The sequence below is a fragment of the Protopterus annectens genome, chromosome 3.part1 (genome assembly GCF_019279795.1).
Source record: "Protopterus annectens isolate FY-2018-M chromosome 3.part1, PAN1.0, whole genome shotgun sequence".
In the NCBI taxonomy this organism is placed as follows: Eukaryota; Metazoa; Chordata; order Ceratodontiformes; family Protopteridae; genus Protopterus; species Protopterus annectens.
The window spans coordinates 1442591795-1442614905 of record NC_056732.1 but is presented as its reverse complement, the minus strand read 5'-3'; the positions used below and the strand labels follow the sequence as shown (position 1 = coordinate 1442614905).

At 40.7% G+C, this 23111-nt stretch overlaps 1 protein-coding gene across 4 annotated transcripts in view; it reads right to left on the bottom strand.

The window, feature by feature from the left end:
* NMT2 (N-myristoyltransferase 2) overlaps positions 1–23111 on the bottom strand; it is a 1198504-nt gene that overhangs the window by 619544 nt on the left and 555849 nt on the right. For 3 of the 4 annotated variants that reach the window (XM_044067506.1, XM_044067507.1, XM_044067510.1), the window contains one exon: positions 819–954. In XM_044067506.1, coding sequence (XP_043923441.1) covers positions 819–954 — 136 coding nt within the window. The other variant, XM_044067508.1, reaches the window with a different exon arrangement.

The window sequence follows — 23111 nt, the reverse complement described above, 5'->3', positions numbered from 1 at the left end:
TAACAGAAGGAATTGTACACATATACTATAGCACATATGCTGATCAAGTGTTAACTAAAATCAGTACCTCCCACATTAAAGAAATGTATAATTAAAACAAATTGTCAATGTAACCAACAGTAGCTATGATCGGCTAAAGTTTGTTATACTTGCTCATCTTTCCTACGAATACTAAATTCTGAGGGGAACGGTCAACCACTCTTTCCAAGGATGGTCATTAAAACATCTCTGCCTCCTTTTTTTAATAGGTCAAGCAAAATTACTATGTCTGTTTTAGCAGCAAAAGTTGCACGATCCCCATTTTTATCCATTTGCAAAATAGTAGTGCAAACTAATTTTCTGATCTCAGTTATTAAGCATTCAAACTGTATTATATTCACCTCTAAGCAATACTAAAATATAATAAATTGTTCACCAGAAGCTTTGGAGACAAAGTGTTGGAGATAGAGTTCCTTAAGTATTTGAACGCTTTCAGTCTTAAGAACAGATTCATTTATAGGTAAAGTGCAGAATTCCACAAAGCACCAAATGTCATCTGCAGACAATATTTGCTGCGTCTAAAAGCACTATTAAAAGTTGGCACAATCCATGCGACAAGTTTATGTTTATGTCCCCAGAGCAAAGCCTTTACATTGCACTGTAGTCAGCAACTCCAGAACCATTTAAACAGCAGACATTACACTCCTGTGTAAGAGTACAACACAGCCAAGCTCATGGAAAGGTCTGCTCAGTGGATAAATGATCCAAAGCTTAGTTGTTCTGGATTGTGCCAAACATTCTATATAATCATTGGTGTTAAAATAAAATCACATCCTCACTTTTGAAGGCAGATGAACTTTTATTTCCTGAGAATCAGATGCGGAATCAGATTTGGTGCCTCCAGAGCTAGGCTTTTCCTTCTTCCTCTTTTGCTTCTTCTTCTTTTTCTTGGCTCCCAGGTCTCCGGAGGGACTTCTGTTAAGAAACAGAAATAAAAGACTACATTGCAAGTGTTCAGATAGCATATTAATGAATGCAACCCAAGGACTTCTAGGAGTCCAACCTTTGAAGTCATTATTTACTTTGAAAAGCCAAATGAACCTTCCCTCTCTCAGATTTCAAAACAATACAACTATTTCTGTTATTTCAAGGGTAAAAAATTACCATATCTTGCTTAAAGATAGAATACTACAGCAGTTTTCATGTCATTAATATGCACAGGCATGCGGTTATAGTTTGCACTTGTTTTTAAAATGATGTTTCTTTACATGAAAAATCTCATTTGACAAAATATCAGTTCCAATTACAATTTTTTTTGATAACTTGAACATGAATGGCACTAAATAATGTGGTCATAATGACATAATTGTTAGAAAAATATGTGTATTAGCAATATGCTTAGTGCATTTAGAGCTTGAAAAGGGTTAACACATTTATTCTATTTCATACTGCATAAATCTGTACAAACTGCAGTTGCTTTCTGACCTTGTATTGTTAGCTAAAATCTTGCTTGTGCCTTGGAAATTTACTGAGAAGCAGGTGATTTCTGCTTGCGTTAGGAAAATAATAAATAGAACAATACTACTTGTATGAAACTTAGACAAGAAGTTCCACTGTGCTGTGAGAAAATACACAGCTATAGAAGTTAGATAACTAGTACAAAGCCTGCTTGAAAATATGAACCGCAATCAGCATTTGCTTGTATCTGAGTTAGAAGAGTACACTGAAATGTAACACTGTACAATAGATGCTTGTAAACGGATTAATGGTCACCAAGGCCAGGTTGTTTTTCTCAAAAGTTTCTCACAAATCTAGTCATGTCAGCAGAAAATCTGAGCAACATCTGCTGTAGAACAATGCTAAACGTTGTGTTTGACTACGTCAGCTTAGAAGGCCATGTCTTGTAAAATAGTATAAGAATAAGCATACTTCCAATTAGTAGTTAGACAAATCCTTGTATTTGCATGTTTTTATCTCCTTGCGGCAAGTCAATTAAAAGTGCCTTAACTGAACCTTACATGTATTGGTCTTTGAAGTTTTTTCCTTTGACAGATTGGTCCTTCGGACCGGAAACCCTCACTTCGCCTCAGATCAGACAGGCCAGGTGGCTTGAAACCGTACGGGGAAGAAACCACATTGGTGGTTCTTATTTGAAAAGCCCTCCGACTGAATTGTCGTACAAAAGAGGCCAGACACTTTCTGATCTGCGACTGAAGGACGGGTTTACTCAAACCAGGTGATCAATCACGAAGGCTCAGGTAAGGTGAATCTACCTTTGTTTTCTGTTTTAGATCAGGGACTAGATTTGTATTTGTTCTGTTCTTTGTTTATAAGTCAGGGACAGAAAGATTACTGTATTGTCACAGATAAGGGAAACAGAGCAGGTAGGCAGTCATTCTGAAGAGACTATAAAAACATCTGTGGTACCACGTTAAAAATAAGGAGTTACGTAACGATTGAAAGGGTAGAACAAAATGGTTAATAATTGTACAAAAAGGTCCCAAAATCCACCGTTAACCGAAGACGCTAAATACATGCAGTCACAGCATGCTGATAATATTAAATACTACTCAAAATGGGTTAATAAGTATGAATTTGATGGTAAATTAGAAAAATCCTCACTTGTCAAACAGCTTAAGACCGATTCTAGAGGTAGAGTAAAAAAGCAACGTCAATTAGGAACTCCTCAGGCACACAGGTGGATTGAGGAAGTAAACCGAAGGGAACAAAAGAGTAATAATTCAAAAGCAATGTTTTTAGATAAGGAGGACAATAACTTAGTAATAGCATCGGCCCCTCCGCCTCCCTTACCAGAATATGAGGCAAGTGAACAAGTTAGTCCACCCCTGCGATATCCTGCTGTCACTAAGTAGAGACACTACAAAAGCGAAACAGTTTATTAGAGATCCCATCGAGACCAGGTCTCGAACACGGGCAGGAAACTCAAAAGGGGACATTGAGTTATATCAAATGGGTAGAAATTCATGATTTATGAGTGAAGAAGAAATTTGCCCACTTATAGAAGTGCCTAATCCTCAGGCAGGGCAAGAAGGTCAGGACCCAACTATTCTAGTGTATAGACCTTGGGACTCCGGAAGACATCCAGAAAGCCACTGATGGAATTCCACATCCAAAAGTTAATTTTAGAAAGTTCTTAGAAGATTTGCAAGGAATGAGGCTAAGTTATAATTTAAATGGAGAAGAGGTAGAAAAAGTAGTCAGACAAATTGTGGGACCAGATTGGCACATGATTAGTGGCAACTGGAATCCCCGTGACGCTGCGCTCAGGCCCCTCCCACATAGCAGCACAGAATTAGGCAACAGGGTGAAAGGTCTTACAGACCGCATCTCTGAGAAATGGAAGCCTAGGGCAGACTGGACTTGCATTAATCAATGCATCCAACAGAAGGTGAAGCTACTGACCGATATTATGCCAGACTATTAGAATGTTTTAATAAGCATTGTGGAATGCAGGTTCCTGAAGATCAGACGCACGATTCCCCATATGAGCAGCAGTTAAAGAATGCATTTTTGAAAGGCAGTATTGCACCTATAAGCAGCTTTATTACAAAGCACATGGTAGATCATTGTACAAGCAGGTTACAGTCATTACTTGAATATGCTAGGCATGCTGAAAAGCATTTTAATAGCAAAAAGAAAAAGAAAGCCCAAGTATTTTCTGTAGAAGATGGAGCAGAAGTATATGTAGTACAGTCCAGGAAAAAGGGCAAGAGAAATGCCCAGGGAAACAATCTGATCAGCGATCAGAGGACTTTGAAGGGCGAAAGAAAAGAGGTGAATGTTTTAAATGCGGTAAGAAGGGACACTTGGCAAGGGATTGCAAGAAAAACAAGAAAGCAACCACAGAAGATAAGGAGGGTTAGGACTGACTATATGATAGTCAGGAATCACTAGAAGGGGATAGCAGAGAAGGGACGAATGAGAATGTGATTGAGGGAGTAGAGAATGCAGCAGAAGAAATAGAGGAAGTGCAAGAAGTCACGGATAGTGAAGAAAATGAAATATTGGATTTGGCTTTATTGAGCTTAGAGCTCTATTTAGAAGACACGAAACCAGAAGTTACACTCCTGGTAGAAGGGAGGGAAGTCAGATTCTTGTGCGACTCAGGGGCATCACGGACCCTGATGCATCCCTCCAAACTGCCAGAGAATTCAGAGTCACCTGATTACATATTAGTGAAAGCAGCTAATGGACAGCTGTATCGGGAGCCCCTCTCCCATAATATTGTGATAACTGATCCTGTTTCAGGATTGACCCAGAAAAGCAAAATTGTTGTTTCTGCAAAATGCCCAGTAAACCTCTTGGGCAGAGACCTTATGCAGCTATTTGGTATAGCAGTAGTTCCGACTATGCAGGGTATGGAAGCACAGCGACAAATTGATACCTTTGCAGTGCAATCGGAGGGTGAAATGATTTATTGGTACAGCCAGGACTTGGTTATGACTGGTCCAGGGGCGGTGACCGAGGAGTTGATGAACGTAGCCATCAGCAAGTTCCCCTCCCTTGACATTGATAGACAACATTTGTTGCACTGTACTCTGTATTATAACACACTAGGACCTGATAAGGAATATGAGCAAGAATTGTTTAGAAATCGTGCAAACAGATTAATATTACGTAATCTGTACTGGGACACAGAAGGGAACAGTGTAGTCAGCTGTTCATTGCCCCAGGAGTTCTTTGCACTTTACAAATCTAATCGGTTACCACATGTTAGCTTAACTACGGACAAAAATGTGAAATGGGTAGACTTGGGAGAAAAAGTCACGAGATGGGAGAAACAGACAGAGTTAGAACTGTCAGAACAGGGAATACAAATGCAAAAGTTGAGTTGGACAACTCAGACCCACCCAGCTGTACACTTGCAGTCTAGCAAGGACAGCTGATTAGCACTCCTATTGAAGGAGGAAGAGAATGCCTTACAGAATATACCAGAAACACTCTGGTCAACAGGAAAATCAGATGTAGGACTTATTCGTACAGCGGGACCAGTTACTATTACACCAAAGTCAGCATTTAGACCACAAAAAAGACAGTATCCCTTAAGGAAAGATGCAGAGGTAGGAATCAAACCTATTATAGCAGCTTTACTTAAGGAAGGGGTGCTGGTGGAATCTCCTGATTCACCATGTAACACAACCTTATTTCCTGTTAAGAAAGCAAATGGAGAGTGGCGTATGGTCCAAGATTTACAAGCTGTAAATGATGCAGTAATACAAGGGCATCTACGGTGCCAGACCCACATCCCCTGTTGAATGACTTAAAACCTCAACAAAAATATTTTTCTGTGGTAGATATCAGCAATGTGTTCTTTTCAATACCGATACACCCTGACAGCCAGCATTGGTTTGCATTCACATTTCAGGGGAAAAGGTATACCATATATGCGACTACCACAGGGGTATTGTGAAAGTCCAACAATATTCTCACAAGAAATGGCAAGCAACTTGGTGGGATTTACCCCACCAAGAGGTAGTCAAATTTTGCTTTATGTTGATGATATCCTGCTGGCGTCCCCCACCCAGCAAGATTGTAAAGAAGATACCATAGCGCTATTACAATTTTTAGCCACTGAAGGACATAAAGTAAACAAAAATAAACTGCAGCTTTGAAAAAAAACAAGGTAGGACATTAGATGAGGACAGAAAAAAAGCGATTTTGCAAGCACCAAAACCCACTACCAAGAAGGAAATGATGTCCTTCCTGGGTACAACTAATTTTTGTCGGAATTGGATTCCAAACTATGCCTTGGAATCTGCACCGTTGACCAACCTGATTTATAAAAAGCCTATGGCAGCACAGGATTTATTACAATGGACACCAGAAGCAGAATCTGCTTTCTGCAAACTGAAACAGTTAATAGCGTCATCATTAGTTTTGGGATTACCAAACTATCAAACATTTTTTCCAAACTGTAGATTGTAAGCAAGGTTATATGACATCAGTGTTAACACAGCAGCATGGGGACAAGCAACGCCCTATTGCTTATTATTCATCACAACTGGACCCAGTGGCACGGTCTTTACCTCACTATGTACAAGCAGTAGTTGCAGCTGCAATGGGCAGGCTCCGGCCTCAGTAGTGTTGTTCCACCCTCTCACATTGAGAGTGCCTCATGCAGTCACGATTATTTTTCTACAAGAGAAGGTAGCATATCTTTCCCCTGCTAGGCATCTTTCCTGTAGGACTATATTGTTGAGCCAACCTCATAGGACAATTGAACTATGTACGACTTTGAACCCTTCTACCTTGCTACCAACCCCTGCAGATGGCACACCACACAGCTGCCTGCAGGTGATTGAGCAAAAGACACTGCCTAGAAAAGATCTTATGGATGTTCCCTTGGATGATGCAGAGGTGACATACTATTTGGACGGCTCATGCAAAAGGGGTCCTGCAGGACAGAACCTAGTAGGATATGCAGTAGTTTCTGACACAGACATTATAGAAGCAAAATCTTTACCACATAGTTTATCTGCACAGGCAGCAGAATTGATTGCCTTGACACGGGCATGTACCTTAGCAAAAGGTAAATGTGTGAACATTTTTACGGATAGCCAGTACGCTTTTTCTACTGTACATGTTTTTGCGCAACAATGAAAAAAATCGAGGAATGATAACATCTACTAGCAAACCAATCAATCATGCACAGTTTATTTTAGATCTTTTAGAATCTATTCAGTTACCTCAAAAAGTAGCTATTTGTAAATGCACAGCTCATACCAAGCAACAGGACAGGATTTCAAAAGGTAATGCGAGAGCTGATACAGCTGCAAAGCAGGCAGCTTCAGCAGCATTTCTTTTGAATGAGGAACTACAACCCTCTGAGATTTTAGACTTAGAAATGTTAAAGACAATGCAGACACTTGCTACGCAAGTTGAAAAACAAAGATGGGTAAAACGAGGAGCAATTCTCGAAAAGGGGCTGTACATCTCTAAAGAAGGAAAACCGATATTGCCGTCTAATTTGTTTAGATATGCAGCTTTGTTGAGCCATGGGCAGTGCCATGTCTCAACAGGGGGGGATGGTACAGCTGGTGAACCAAGTGTTCACAACGTATGGATTTACAAACTACTCTAAAAAATTTTGTTCGTTATGCCACATCTGTAATAAACATCATGCACAAGGGGGCTTAAAGACGAAGCAAGGGAGTTTCCCTACATCACCGTATCCATTTCATACCATCTGTATGTTGTCTTGTCATTGTAGATATGTTTTCCAGATGGGTGGAAGCCTTTCAGACTAAAAATCCAGATGCTACAACTGTGGCCAAAGTTCTTGTTAAAGAAATCCCTAGATTCGGCATTCCGGAAAGGATCTACAGTGACAACGGCACACACTTCGTAAACCAGACCATACAGCAGTTAAGTAGACATTTTGGCATTTCTTTAAAAAATCATTGTACGTATCACCCACAATCTGCAGGGCTAGTAGAGAGGCATAATGGGATTTTAAAGAGTAAGCTAAGAAAATTAACAACAGAAACGCAGAGAAATTGGGTGTACTGTCTGCCCCTGGCACTGTTGAGCATGAGAAATGTTCCGAATGCAAAAGGATTGACTCCTTTTGAAAAACTCTTTGGAAGGGCTTACTATATACCTCAGTGGAAATCTCTCATGCCCGCAGACCAGGAAGCTGACATTACATTAGCTGAGTATATGCAAAACCTTTTAAATTCTAAACATTTGTTGCAGTTAAATTCTGTTTCAGATAAAGAACGAACCAGACCATCAGAAGTGGCAGTGCCCCCTAGAGCGTGGATCTGGCTGAAGATAGTTAAGAAGAATTGGGCATCTCCGAAGTGGGAAGGTCCATATCAAGTGCTTTTGTCAACACCCACTGCAGTCAAAATCACAGAGCGTGCCTCCTGGATCCACCTGACACACTGTAAATTAGTTAAAAACTTTAAACTGGACAAAAATCTTGTTACATGCCAAAAGCAAAAATGACAGAGTTCAGCAGAAACAGGAATGCAGAACAACCCTTTCCTCAGAAGTATCGCATAATCATCCTGTTAACTGTATTAGTGACAATAATCTTTTTGTTGTAGCCTTTTCTTTTCCCAGCCACACAGACTGAACTGAATAAACATGAAGCGTTACTCATAAACTGGCATCCAAACTTTAACACTTACCAGGCAATTAAATATGTGTATGCTGAGACTTTCAATGTTTCGAATTGCTGGATTTGCACGACTTTGCCGACAGCATACGGGGGTTATTAATGACTACGGTCCCCCTAGGGGTCAATGAGACCTGGGAGAACTTGGTTTATGATACCTCAACCATTACAGCACAAGATAAAATAGCATTGCACTTGTCTGTTCCACAAAAGGGAACTGTGTGTTTTTATAAAAATGATACTGTTCAGGTGGGTTGGAGCAATTGCAATGTGACTATTCCTTATAAATGTTACACTAAAGGTAACAATGTAGATCTTTATTGTAATACAAACTATGATTCATTTCTTGGACTGATGCACAAAACACTTGAAGTAAAACATAATTCTGTTCTTTATAAACAGCTGTCTACAACTGATAGAAAAAGTTTCATGCAGGGCGAGTGTATATTAATAGCAAGGTTACTACTAAAGTAGAGGACTGTTATTTTGTGTGTGGCAGAAAGGCATACAATTGGTTACCTGAGAATTGGTCCGGCAGTTGTTTTTTGGGTTACCTGGTTCCGGCCATACAACACACTGCAGTTTTGCCTCGTGGGAAAATTCGAAATGTCCGAGAAGTTGTCAAGAAACCTGTAAATCCAGTGGGACAAATCGATGCGCATTGGAAAGACCATCACTCTCTAGACAAAGGACTGACACACATGGACTTGAGTGATAGCATTATATCGTAGCAGGCATACTACCAGCATATGGAGCAGTGAAATCGATCTGGGAGCTGAGAAAACTGTCAAAACTTCTCGAAGTAATGAGCAACACAACTCTTTCTGCTCTCGAATTGGTGACTGATGAACTGAATGCTATGAGAACTGTAGTGCTCCAAAACCGCATGGCTCTCGACTTCACCCTAGCGGTGAGAGGTGGTACGTGCGCTTTAATCCAAGAAGAATGCTGTTTGTATATTCCTGACCATAAACATGAGATAGACAATCATCTTGAGGTAATTCAGCAAGTGTCGGCCATGACCAAACCACTCCCAAACCCAATGACCAACTTTTTCCAGAAATGGTTAGGGGGTGGGGTACCATCCTAATGAACATCCTGATTGCCATTTGTGTAGGTATGCTCCTACTGGGAGTATGTGTTTGTTGTGGTATCCCCTGCATGAAAAGACTGATTAAAGATCTTATAGACATGTAAGTTTCTGAGACCTTATATCAAAGTACTGAGTTTGAAGAACTGATAAAAGAATGAAAATGCTTTCATGAGTTTAAACTGAATGACTCTCTTAACTGCAAATCCTGAGTGGAAGAGGTTAGGAGAAGAAAACAAACTGGTAATGCTTATTTTGAAAGTAGAATAAAAGTATTAATGGGGGGAAATGTTAGAAAATATGTATTAATGTGTGTATTAGCAATATGCTTAGTGCATTTAGAGCTTGAAAAGGGTTAACACATTTATTCTATTTCATACTGCATAAATCTGTACAAACAGCAGTTGCTTTCTGACCTTGTATTGTTAGTTAAAATCTTGCTTGTGCCTTGGAAATTTACTGAGAAGCAGGTGATTTCTGCTTGCGTTAGGAAAATAATGAATAGAACACTCTTGTATGAAACTTAGACAAGAAGTTCCGCTGTGCTGTGAGAAAATACACAGCTGTAGAAGTTACATATAATTAGTACAAAGCCTGCTTGAAAATATGAACCGCAATCAGCATTTGCTTGTATCTGAGTTAGAGTACCTTGAAATGTAACACTGTACAACAGACGCTTGTAAACGGATTAATGGTCACCAAGGACAGGTTGTTTTTCTCAAAAGTTTCTCATAAATCTAGTCATGTCAGCAGAAAATCTGAGCAACATCTGCTGTAGAACAATGCTAAAAGTTGTGTTTGATTACGTCAGCTTAGAAGGCCATGTCTTGTAAAATAGTATAAGAATAAGCATACTTTCTGTTAGTAGTTAGACAAATCCTTGTATTTGCATATTTTTGTCTCCTTGCGGCAAGTCAATTAAAAGTGCCTTAACTAAACCTTACATGTATTGGTCTTTGAAGTTTTTTCCTTTGACAATAACCCCGATAATCTTCTTACAGGCACTGCTAGTAACAAACTTGCACATCTTAAAGATGGTCAGTAATGCAATACCAAAGCAATGAAACCAAGTGCAAACACAAATATGCAAGGAACAGTAACAGTAATTATGCACTAGTTCTGAACCTGTGGTATCTTGAAAAATTCACCTTACTCCAAGGTACAACAATTTTTTTTTTTTTTTTGCAGCTCACATTCTTGTTAAACAATGTAAATATTGTAAGAGCGTTGCACCACAGGTGTTGTTAAACACTCACGTGTTGAACCTCAATCAAACAGCCTCTGGAATTAAACATTTACTAGATAATTATACAGGGCCTTCATAATCCTCTACTCCAACGAAGACTCAAAATAAAAAGAAAATGTGTTATACAACCATAATGTACCTATTTGGCATTGTGGTAGAGAAGGATAAAGCCCTTAGTGCACTGCAGATGTCCTGTGCTAAATTAACAAAGGTGCTGGATAGAATAAACATGGAGAGGATGGCAGTGAGTAATACCAGCTTGCCCATCAGGGGGCTGCCTAGGCTCACTATAACAGCTGCATTAAGATGCTGGTGAAGGCCATGCTGTAAGTGGTATTGGACAAGAGGTTGCACATGTATGGAACCAAACATGCACCTCTTGTAAGCAGTGACTGGGAAGCTCACAAGGCTGTTGCTGCAGCATGAGGGAAAGTGGATAATCCCTGGTAGCAGTATGGCAATGCATCAGTGTCTTCAGTCTCTACAACAGCCTCAGACATGAGTTGGGTTGAACCCAGTGAATGAGGAGAGAAGCTGCTGACAGTCTGTTCATTAGAGAGGAAAAAACTGATTACATATATACCTGTTCAATGAATATAAACAGAAAAAGCACAACTACAAATAGTAAACCATAAATAGTGAAATCAGAACGTAACAGATTAAATGATTCAAGTCTCCTACAACTTAAAGATCCTGATCATGTTTAATAGATAATTTCCCCACAACAGATGCCAAAGCTACTGTAGCTTACTAACGCAGGGAAGGAAAAAAAAGTTCAACTTTGTGACAGCATTAACCCAATACACGTGAATTTGCTCTGTTTTCAAACTGTAGCCATCTGAGTTTCATTTGGAGATCAAAATAACTCTTGTATGTTACATGTCAGACAGTAGGGTATTCCAGACAGTAAGGGTCAAGCAAGTGAAGACCATAAAAAGTACAGCTCATTTGAGGCATTCAACACGATAGCAGATCCTTGACAGAAATTCTTGAATTTGGGCTTATCACTATTTCTTTATCCAGTTTTTAAAGCAGTTATAGGTCCCCCTTACTTCACACATGTATACCATTTTACACTCTGAGGAGGATTCAAACCAGTACAGTGGCTCAGACATATAAATAGTAGGTGAATATAATTAAGACAGGCATATAACCTGTGCTGGTGGCAGAGGAATAAATCCTTGTCTACAGCCCAAATTCAAGTAGTAATGCAGGCATTTAATGGCACTGATAGGGACGATGGGCAGGGCCATCCTAAGGGGAATGTGTCTCTCTTGGCAGGTATAGGAGTCCTGGTGACATCTCCTTTCAGAAATGAACAGAATGGTGTTGATGACCACTGAATGTCCAAGCCCATAGGCAGTTGGTATGTAGGCACAAAGAGGGCAAGCAAGAAAAGAAAACTCTCAAATCACCTCTGAAGGGTACTTGCATGTTAGGGCCTCTTGGCCATTCCTCACACCCCTGGTGATGGGGGAATCAAGTGGCTGATAACTGAAAGGCTTTGGGGATTAAAAAAAAGCCAAAAACAAAATTAAGCTCGACATTATTCACCTCTCCCTTAACATAAAATTTGAGGTTAGAGGCATGTATAATTTAGTGGACAGTGTCACCATCATTACCTAGATGACAAAAATGAAATCACTTACAGAAAAGCTGGTGGAGTTACAGGAAATGCCTGTAAAAACATGGCGAACAGCCTTAGGGTAGAGGCATACTGCAAAGACCTCAGAGACAAATTACTACAAATATTTCAATAAAAAGTATATCCTAACAACATTGGTGGAAAGAGGATTAGAAAAAGTAATTCACAAACTGGACAGCTACACTGAAGAAGCAAAAGAAAGGGGCACAGACAAGGTGGAGGCACTGAACTCGCATAAGGACACAAGTGAGAAGCTGCAGAAAAAAAATATATAAGACAGCAGTATACATATACATTACCAGAGTTAGAAGTACTTAAAAACAAAGGGTCAACATGATGGCAGAGCTAGATGTAGCAATACTCAAATTACCAGTGTGCCAGAAAAAGAGCAGGACTGTGGCTTATGCATTGAGGACACTGAATACATTAGACTAGACTGCATGTTAAGTAAAGAAGAGAGAGTGAGCTCAAATACTCTCTGCTCTGGGCTCAGATATTTATGCAAGACAGCCTAGACACACTGGCTCATCTTGAGACTTTTAAAAAGTGGAAGGCCAGATATTGTCATTGCTTTCACATCCAGATAAATACAACACTGGGGATAAATTTTCTTTGACAATGACCACAGTGTACACACTCAACAAGAAGATAAATTTTTGGTTTCCATGTATTTTACCCAGTGGGCTTTCAGCTGTATTTCTGACATGTTTTTAAAAACTCGGGGGGGGGGGCTTAGATGCTACAAGAGTATATGGATTTGCTAGGGAGGGAGGAACAAACTTCTGACAACATTCTAGAAACCTGGGTTAATGACGAAAACTGAAATCAAATTAAGAAAAATTACCGATTTTGAGTCTAGATCCACAGACGGCCTTTAACAAAGTAGGGTAGTACTACTTCAGAAGTGCACTTAGAATTTGGATTACTTATAAAACTTGACATTTTGATCATGGCTGTATGCAGGTCTTCTGTAGCTAAACTGAAAATACATGCTGGAAGATCACCGCTGTTAAGAATTTCAAGAGAAACAATGTCCTTTATTCATAGTTTTGGTTGCTTTATACTAAGAAATCCTAGCAGTGACTTTAGATAATTCAAATTTATAAGTGCACTTACAAGGGCAGGAAGAAGGAAAGAATTGCTCGTCTACAGATGACATTTCAATACACTTATACAATCCAGAGGACAACTGATGGTCTGTTTCAACTACTGGACAGCCATGATTTCAGTCCGATGTTTTTGTTAATCAAAGAAAAGCCTATTAAATGTTTGGAAATACTGTTAGGACATGATCCAAAAGATTCTGTTAGTAAGACCAAAGGGTAACTAAAGAATGAATTCTGTAGTTGGAAAATGTTTAGGTATGAGATGGACCAAAGGAGGCAAGCAATGTACTTTTGTGCACTGTTTCTAATACTGCATGTCTTTCAAGCATTTCTTACAGACATTCAATTTTTTCTTTAAATACGATAAGGAGATATTACACAGGACAGTGGAAAGGCAAGAGATTCTTTGAGCAAACTGTTATCAAGAAATGTGGGAGGTTTAAATGGTCCTAACAAGTCTATATTATGATGTAGTACAGTTAAAAATTATTTACTATGTATGGAGACAGATTTTATTAAAAATATTTTGCAGTTACAGCTCATACCTTTGCCCATACCATTAAGGATCCCAAGATGTTACAAAACTAGAAAATAAGATGTTAAACAAAGGTCCCATCTGTGTGAGATGGTGGTAGCTCAGGTGGAAGAAAAGATTCCATAGCATTCATTAAAAACAGCAGTGGTCCTTTATGTATGTACAAAAAAACTCATTTACAATGCATATACATATTTACAAATCTACCAATATATGGATACACAAATCTGTTTTACACATTCATAATTCCCTTTACAATCATACTAAATTTTTCATCCCTATAAGACCCCTCCTTCCTTTTTCCATAACCATCTGATTTTACTAAATACTGTTGCTAAAATCCATTTACCATTAAACATAATTTAATTTATTCTTTCAATTTGTTATATAGGTTATGTAGAATAGCTATCTATTCTTTTAACATACCTATGTAACATAACTTATTCTTTTCTTCTACTCATATCCATATTTAATACCCATGTTTATTTCATCCACTTTTATATCTTCGAAAAAATCTTCATTCATAGTTTTCCCCCTTTTTACATTTCAAAAGCACATGTTCCATAGTTTCTTCTTCTTGACAAAGTAAACACACTATCACTTTTCCTTTTATATGGCATATTTCATTTTACTGGCAATTTGTCTATTACTAGTCTCTACAAAAAATCTTGACAATCTACTTTCAGATTACATCATTCACTTATTTTTATAGCTTTAATTTTTTCATCTGTTAGATTTTCCCATGGTTTTACACAAGAATGTTTTATCATTATATTCTTATACCATATTTTTCTGTGTCATTATCAATTTTTATTTTCCACAAAAATAGTTTTTCTTGGCAACATTTTAATGCATTTATGCACTCCCGCTTTTACTCTTTTTTTTTTTTTTTACCATAGCCCAAATGTATCATACTTATATTTATAGAATGTTACTACTAATCTCTCATCTTTTTCATTTATCCACTTTAATACTGTGTACAAATTAAATGAAACAGCATACACCACTGTGTTAATTAACCCTACACCTCCCTCTATTTACATGAAAAAATTCTATTTTTACTGCGTTTAATCTAGAACTCCACATAAATGAAAAAAATGTCTGCAATAATTCCTTTTCAACACTATTGGCAACATAAATACACTTGCTATATATGCTATTTTCCCATCAGTACTGAATTTATCAAATAACTCTTTTTCTGAATGAAATTGTATGTGCTCTCCAGAAAAGACAGTGTAAGAATTGATAAGACTGTAGTATACTAGATTATACTGGAATTAACTGCAAACAACTAAAAATAGACTGAAATGAATGTCTTTCTGTTAATTACCCAAACTTGTACTGAACAGGTGCTAGTCTCTCCTTTATAGGCCAAGTCTTTTTGTACTTTTCAGAATGAATTCTGCACACACTGTAGTTCAGTTAAGAATGCTTTATTAGATGTTAACAATATCCTAATACTGTCTCCAATAACAGTGCTGATAACCAATAACTGTCTGTAGAAATTCTAGAATGCTGAATAACAGTAACAGTGCTTATAAATATATCCAAAATCTTTTCTGCACGTATATTCTGATTAATGCTGCATATCTCACCTGGCGGTACTCAGACTCAAGTCTCTGATCTTCAATGACCATCAGTCCAAAAACTAACTTAACTGACCATGTATGAAGTATTTCCTAATACCAAAACCCTGTAATGTTTTACACACCTTTTTAGCCTTGCTTTTCAAGCCTTGTCCTGCATGTGTTATTCTTTATTCTAGCACTCCACTGCAAGTACACATATCTTTCCCTTGAGAAAGGAACATTCTGTAGCTTTCCCTTGAGAACTTTACTTCTGCACATCTCATGTTTAGCCAACATGATTATATTTTCCCCTCTATTTAATGGTCTTTTCCTGAAACTGCATGCACAAATAAAAACATACACTTGACTCTACAGTGCAGTGAAAAAGTATTTGCCCCCTTCTTGATTTCTTATTTTTTTGCATGTTTGTCATATTTAAATGTTTAAGATCATCAAATTTAAATATTAGACAAAGATAACCAAAGTAAAACACAAAATGCAGTTTTTAAGTGGCGATTTTATTTAAGGGAAAAAAATATCCAAACCTACATGGCCCTATGTGAAAAAGTAATTGCTCCCCACATGTTAAATCATGAAGTAACTGTGGTTAATTACAGTTTTTGGAAAGCTGAGTTCAATTTCACTAGCCACACCCAGGCCTGATTACTGCTACACCTGTTGAATGAAGAGATCACTTAAATAGAACCTGTCAGACAAAGTGAAGCAAGTCAAAGGATCCCAAAAAGGAAGACATCATGCTGCGATCTAAAGAAATTCTGGAACAGATGAAAAACAAAGTAATTGACATCTATCAGTCTGGAAAAGGTTACAAAGCCATTTCTAAAGCTCTGGGACTCCAGCGAACAATGGTAAGGGTCATTATCACAAATGGAGAAAAGCTGGAACACTGGTGAACCTTCCCAGGAGTGGCCAGTCTACAAAAATAACCCCAAAGGTGCAGCGACTCATCCAAGATGTCACAAAAGAATCCAGAAAAACATCTAAAGAACTGCAGGCCTCACTTGGCTCAGTTAAGGTCAGTGTTCATGACTAAACAAAAAGTGGCATGCATGGCAGAGTTCCAAGGTGAAAACCACTGCTGACCAAAAAGAACATAAAGGCTCAGCTCACTTTTGTCAAAATAACATCTTGATGATCCCCAAGACTTTTGGGAAAATAGTCTGTGGACTGACCAAACAAAAGTTGAACATTTTGGGAGGAGTGCATCCCATTACATCTGGCGTAAAAGTAACACGGCATTTCAGAAAAAGAACATCATGCCAACAGTCAAACATGGTGGTAGTGTGATGGTCTGGGGCTGCTTCTGGACTTGGACAACTCGCTGTGATTGATGGAACCATGAATTCTGCTCTCTACCAAAAATCCTTAAGGAGAATGTCCGACCATCAGCTTGTGATCTCAAGGTGAAGCACACTTGGGTTCTGCAGCAGGACAATGATCCAAAACACACCAGCAAGTCCACCTATGAATGCCTTAAAAAAAAAAAAACAAAACAAAAAAAAAACAAAGAAGTTATGTCTTACCAAAACGTTCCATCTGTATTGTTGATCCTCGTTCAGTCATTACACATGGGTATCGGTTCCGACCTCGGAACCAAGCTGGCCATTTTCCAAGCTCGTGTCAGCTTCAAACTCTCTAGCTAAACTCTTACCCACAATCCCCCTCTCCCTGTTACCTCAGATTGAGTTTGCAAGTCAAAAGAAGGTAGAGGCTACCTCTGGTCAAATAACCAAAGAGAAACGGATGGTGAGATCCACTAGAAACCACAGGAGGGGGAAGGAGGGAGGGTCATGACGACTGAACGAGGGTCAACAATACAGATGGAACGTTATGGTAAGACATAACTTCTTTATCTGATATTGTTAACCCTCATTCATTCCTTATGCATGGGACAGAGTCCCCAGCTACCTCTATTCCTGGAAGGCTCTCATGGAAGGACATGCCTGAGCACCACAGAACCGAAAGATGCTCAGCCCCTGGAGGCCAAATCCAATTTGTAATGATTGATGAAGGTATGAGGCATAGCCCAAGTTGCAGCTGCACAGATGTCATGTAAAGAAGCTCTGGCATGGAAGGCAGCAGAAGTGCCACCGACCTTTGTTGAATGAGCTTTCATGGTAGTAGGCAACGAGATATTACATTGTGTATAAATAAGGTCACACATTCCTTCAACCATCTAGCTAATGTGACTTTAGCAACAGCAGATCCTAATCTAGGTCCAGAAAAGGCCAAAAAATAACTGGTCAGATTTACGAAAGGACCTAGTCCTGTTTAAGTAAAAACAGATTTGCCTGTGGATATCTAGGGTATGTAGGCAATACTCTCCTCTGTTCGAATGAACGGGAAAGAAAACTGGCAATTTGATGGTTTGATTAATGGACATTTCAGAGAGATTACTTTTGGCAGAAAGGATGGATTAGTTCTCAGAGACACTATCTCTATGAAAAATCAAGTATGGACTCTTGATACATAAAGCTTGAAGCTCCGAAATACGTCTGGCAGAAGTAATGGCGACCAAAAACAAGGTTTTCCATGACAAATGCTTGAGGTCGCCGGAAGAGGCTGGTTCGGAGGGTGGCATCGTCAGAGCTTGCAGAACTAATGATAAATCCCATTGTTGAATAGGTTCTCTAAAAGGCGGCTTCAGATGATTCACACCTTTTATGAAGGTCTTGCACAATTTGTGGGACATAAGAGAGGAATCTTGGACACCCTCATGAAAATTACAAATTGCAGCCAAATGAACTCTAATGGTAGAGGCCGATAGGCCCGACTGGAAAAGATCGGCCAGATAGTCTAGTATTATCGACAGTGGTGCTGAGAAGGGATCTACTTGTTTATCTTTCAGCCAACAGGTAAATCTTTTCCACTTGTTCAGATAAGTAATTCTATTGAAGACTTATGCGATGCAATGAACATGTCACATAGTGGTACAGAAAGATCATTCTGTCTGGCGATCAAGGGAATTGGAGTAGCCAAGCTGTGAGCTTCAGGCTGTTCAAGCTGGGATGAATCAGGTTCTGTGGATGCGAGATCAACTCCGGGGTTGGATGGAGAATCCATGGTCGATCTAGTAGGTGAGGCCAAAGGAACGGGAACCAAATCTGTCGAGCCCAATATGGTGCTATGAGGATCAACTTGCTCTTCAACCGACAGGCTTTCTTCAGAAACTGGGGAATGAGGGGAAAGGGTAGGAATGCGTAAAGAAGACCAGAGGGCCAATCGTGGACTAGAGCATCCCTGGGTGACTGTGCCCCGGAGGTGGAATCAGGGTGAAGTAGTTGCTGCATTTGTAGTTGGTCGGGGATGCAAAGAGGTCGTAGCAAGTGGACGGCCCCAGCGAAGGAAGATCTCTGCCGCTATCAAAGGATTCAGGGACCACTCGTGAGGTTAAAGGATGCACCTGCTGAATCTGTCTGCTATCACATTGGAACTCCCAGGAATGTGTGTTGCTAGAAGAAAACGGTTGGTAGCCATTGCCCATTGCCACATCCTCATGGCCTCTCGACAAAGGGGGTAAGATTTGGTTCCGCCTTGCTTGTTGATGTACCAGACCACTGCCATGTTGTCTGATTGAATCGCAATTGTCCCAGACGGCAGCAGAGGATGGAATGCTTGCAACGCCAGAAGCACTGCCCTCAACTCTAGAACATTTATATGCAGATGGGCCTCCAGTTCGGACCAAGTGCCTTGGACTGTCTGTCCCTGACATAGCCCCACCCACCCCATCAGGGTGGCGTCTGTGGTCATTGTGGCCTTGGGTTGCTGGGGGAGAAAGGGCAAGACCATTGTGACAGATTGTGTGTCATCCACCAATTTAAATCCTGTTTGCACCTGTGGGTTACACAAATCATGGCGAAAGAGGATGCTGAAAGGGATACCACTGGGTGAGCAGTAGCCATTGTAGAAGCCACATGTGAAACCTGGCCAGGGGGACAATGGTGATGGAGGCTGCCATGGAAGCCAACAGTTGTAGAACTGAGTGAGCCGTGGATTTCTCCTTTGAAAGGATTGGAATCAGTTGTTGCTTTATCCTTAAAATTCTGTGCTCTGGAATGGCAGCTCTGCAGTTCTTTGTGTCTAAGATAACCCCTATGAATTCTGTCGACTGAGATGGGGTGAGATTAGATTTTTGCCAGTTTATGGTTATGCCTAGCCTTTGTGCAGTGAGGAGAGAGTATGCCAGGGCTTCTTCCAGTAGATGTCTGGTGGGGGCGGAAATGAGCCAGTTGTCCAGGTATGGAAACACCTGGAATCCTTGAAGTCGCAAGTGAGCTGTGACAACTGCCATGCACTTTGTGAACACTCTAGAGAGTTCGAAGGGCAGTACTCTGAACTGGTAGTGACTGGCTCCCGCACGTAAGTGCAGAAATCTTCTTGATGGCCTATCCACTTTTATGTGGTAGTATGCATCTTGAAGATCTATCGAGCACATCCAATCGTCTTTTTCCAAAAGCGGGAGGATAGACTGTTTGTGACCATCCAGAATTTTTGTACTCTCACAAACTTGTTCAATACACTGAGATTCAAAATTGGTTTCCAGCCCCCGGTTTTCTTTGGCACCAAAAATAGTCTTGAGTAGAATCCAGATCCTATCTGGTATGGAGGGACTATTTGGATGACTCTCTTTCTTAGCAGCTTTTCTATCTCTAGTGTTGCTTTTTCCCTTTGACTGGGTGGAACGTCGGGAAGGTTTTTTGAAGGAACAGGAGAAATATGGAAGGGGATATGATAACCTCTGGTTATAATCCTTTGTACCCAAGAATCAGTGGTGATGGTTAGCCAGGCAGAAGGGTACAAGGAGAAATGACCCATAACCACCACCAGAGGAAAGGAGTTGGGCCGCTCTTCAGGAGCGCTGGGAGGGTTGGCCAGGGAAAGAGTCCCTGGAACCCTGGTTACGCGGAGCCCCTCTGCCCCGAAAGGAGAGTCTTCCCTGAGAGTTTCCCTCTCTGCCTATAGGGGAGAACTCGGCCCGTGCATCACAGAAAGGACCCTGAGATTTCTTGAACCATATCTTCCCACTCTTTTGGTTTTGGGAGAAAGCACGTTGAGGGCAAGAATAACTGACACCTATGGCAGAAAGGGTTTTACCGTCCTGTTCACATCTGGCCAGTGTGCTTTTAACTTTGGGTCCAAACAACGAAGAGGCTTCAATGGAAGCATTAAGAAAGGAAGCCTTAAAGGGTTCCATGAAACTGCAAAAGCGCATTCAGGCGTGTCGTCTCAAGACAGCAGCTGAACCCACTGCTCTAGCTGTTCCTTCTGATGCGCGAGATATCAGTCACATAGAGGAGTTAGATAGTGACTCAATGGTGGCCAGCTGAGAGGCCACTGTCACGGACCTCATCAGACATGGCATCAGCCAAGGCTTCAGAGAGCTCAGAAATCAGATCCCTTTGAAACCTGGTAAAGTGTGCCATATAATTCCGGGACCTGATAGTAAAGGTTGTTGATGCAAAGGTGCACTTCCCTATCCTGTCCAGGGCCCGGGACACTCTGTTAGGCGGATGGACAGTCTGGCTTTCTTCTTCTGTCAGATCCTTTTTTGTTGCGGCCGCCACCACCAAAGCATCCACAGGAAGACCTTTTCACCAATGTGGATCCGTAGCAGGAGGGGACAAAATCTTATCTGCCCTCCAGGGAATAGTTTTGACGGTGTCAGGAGCCTTCCAAGCATGCTGCACGATAAGCCGAACAAGTTCATTGGCAAGTGGAGTAACCCAGGAGGTAGGGGGTCAGGTGCGAAAATCCTGCAGAAAGTACAGTTGTGTACCTACCATAAATGTAGATGTTCGAGTGTATTCACTGTTGCAGTCATTACTCTTGGGTTATCCTGTAGCAGGCTACCTGCAGTCGGCCTGAATTCCAAAGTCTTGGTCCGGCGTTGGTTGCTGTCGCCTCTTCCCTGATGTCAGTACGCCAGGGGTATAAAAGATGCAGCCGATGCCATTTTCTTCAGTTTTTCTTGCCCCAGATGTCAGGTGCCCCCAAAAGGGTAGGCTAAATAAATTATGCCAATAAACATGCATGCACTAAAGTAAATATTTCCTTCATCTACAAGCATATACACCACATAGGTTGTATAGAATAGAGAAGTACAGATAAGACCCAGCAAAAGAAAGGGGGATGGTGGGAGGGTAACCTGGACTGCAAGAGTGAATACACTCGAACATCTACATTTATGGTAGGTACACAACTGTACTATGTTCATCGTGTTTCACTGTTGCAGTCATTACTCTTGGGTTGAATCCCAAAGCTGAGGATGGGTGGCTGGGCTAAATAGGATGAGGAGAGGCTAGGAGGCCCTGCAGAACTGCAGTGGCAAATCCTGCTCTGGATTTAGAGTAGAGAGGTAAGTGGTAGTGCTTTGTAAAAGTGTACACTGAGCTCCAATTTGCAGCCTCTAAGACGTCTTCGGTTGGTACTCCTCTGAGGAAGGCTGCTGAAGTGGCTACTGCTCTGGTTGAATGTGGCCTAATGCCCTTAGGCACTGATTTGCCATGCTGTGAGTAGCAGAAACGAATGCAATGGCCTATCCATTTTGAAATAGTCTGCTTTGAGATGGCCTTTCCTTGTGGTCCTGCAGCATATGCCACTAAAAGTTGCTCAGCCGTTCTGAAAGCTTTAGTTCTGTCCAAGTAGAAGCGTAGCTGTCTGTGTATGTCCAAAGAATGCAGAAGTCTCTCACCCTTGTTCTGTGGGTTTGGATAAAAGGCAGGTAAGTGAATGGTTTGGTTAAGGGCCACAGTGACACCACACCTTAGGCAAAAATGTCGGGTTCGTCCTCAGAGAAACCCTGTCTGGATGGAAAATGATAAAAGGTTCCACAGCCACGAGTGCCTGTAACTCAGAGACTCGTCTTGCAGAGGTTATTGCTAGTAGCAGAGCTGTTGTCCAGGATAACAATTTTATATCAGCTGTTGAGGCTGGCTCAAAAGGAGGCAGTGTGAGTTTTTCCAAGACATAATTGAGGTCCCATGCAGGTATTGGTGCTCTCCTTGGAGGTCTTATGTTTTTGGCCCCTCTGAGGTATTGTTTTATTAAAGGATGAGAAAAGATAGGTGGTTCCGTATTGTAATGGGCTGAAATGGCAGAGGCATGAATCTTAATTGATGAAAAGGATAGGCCTTTGTCCAGCATTTCAGTTAAGTATTGTAAAATCTGAGGAATATTTGGAACAAACGTGTCAATTCCTTGTGCCTGGCTCCAAGCACAGAATCTCTTCCATTTTCTGCATAAGATTTTCTGGTACTGGGCCTCCTGGCCTCCAAAATAATATCCATCACAGCTTTGGAGAGAAGAGTGTTCTGAATGGCTACATTATCCACCATACTGCCAGATTTAAGGTCCTGAGTTGGCTGTGCAGGATCTGATTGTTTTGTTGGGTCAGTAAGTGAGAAATATGAGGCAATGTCCAGGCTGGACCTTGGGACATGTTCTTTAGGATTGGGTACCAGTGCTGGCGTGGCTAGTCTGGGGCAATCAGTATCATTTTTGGCTTTGCTTGTCTGACCTTTAGGAGTACCTTGGGGTGGAGGAAAGGCATATACTGTTAGGTTTTTCCAGCTGAAGGATAAGGTATCCACTTTCCATGCTTGCTTGTGATAAGTCCTTGTGCAGAATCTCTGTAGTTGGCAGCTGTGAGGGGAGGCAAATAGATCTATGTCTGGGCATCCCCATTTTCTTGTTATCATGCTGAAGACTTGTGGATCCAGTTTACACTTGTGGGGATCCATGAGGTTTCTGCTTAGTTCGTCTGCCAGAGTATTTTTTTT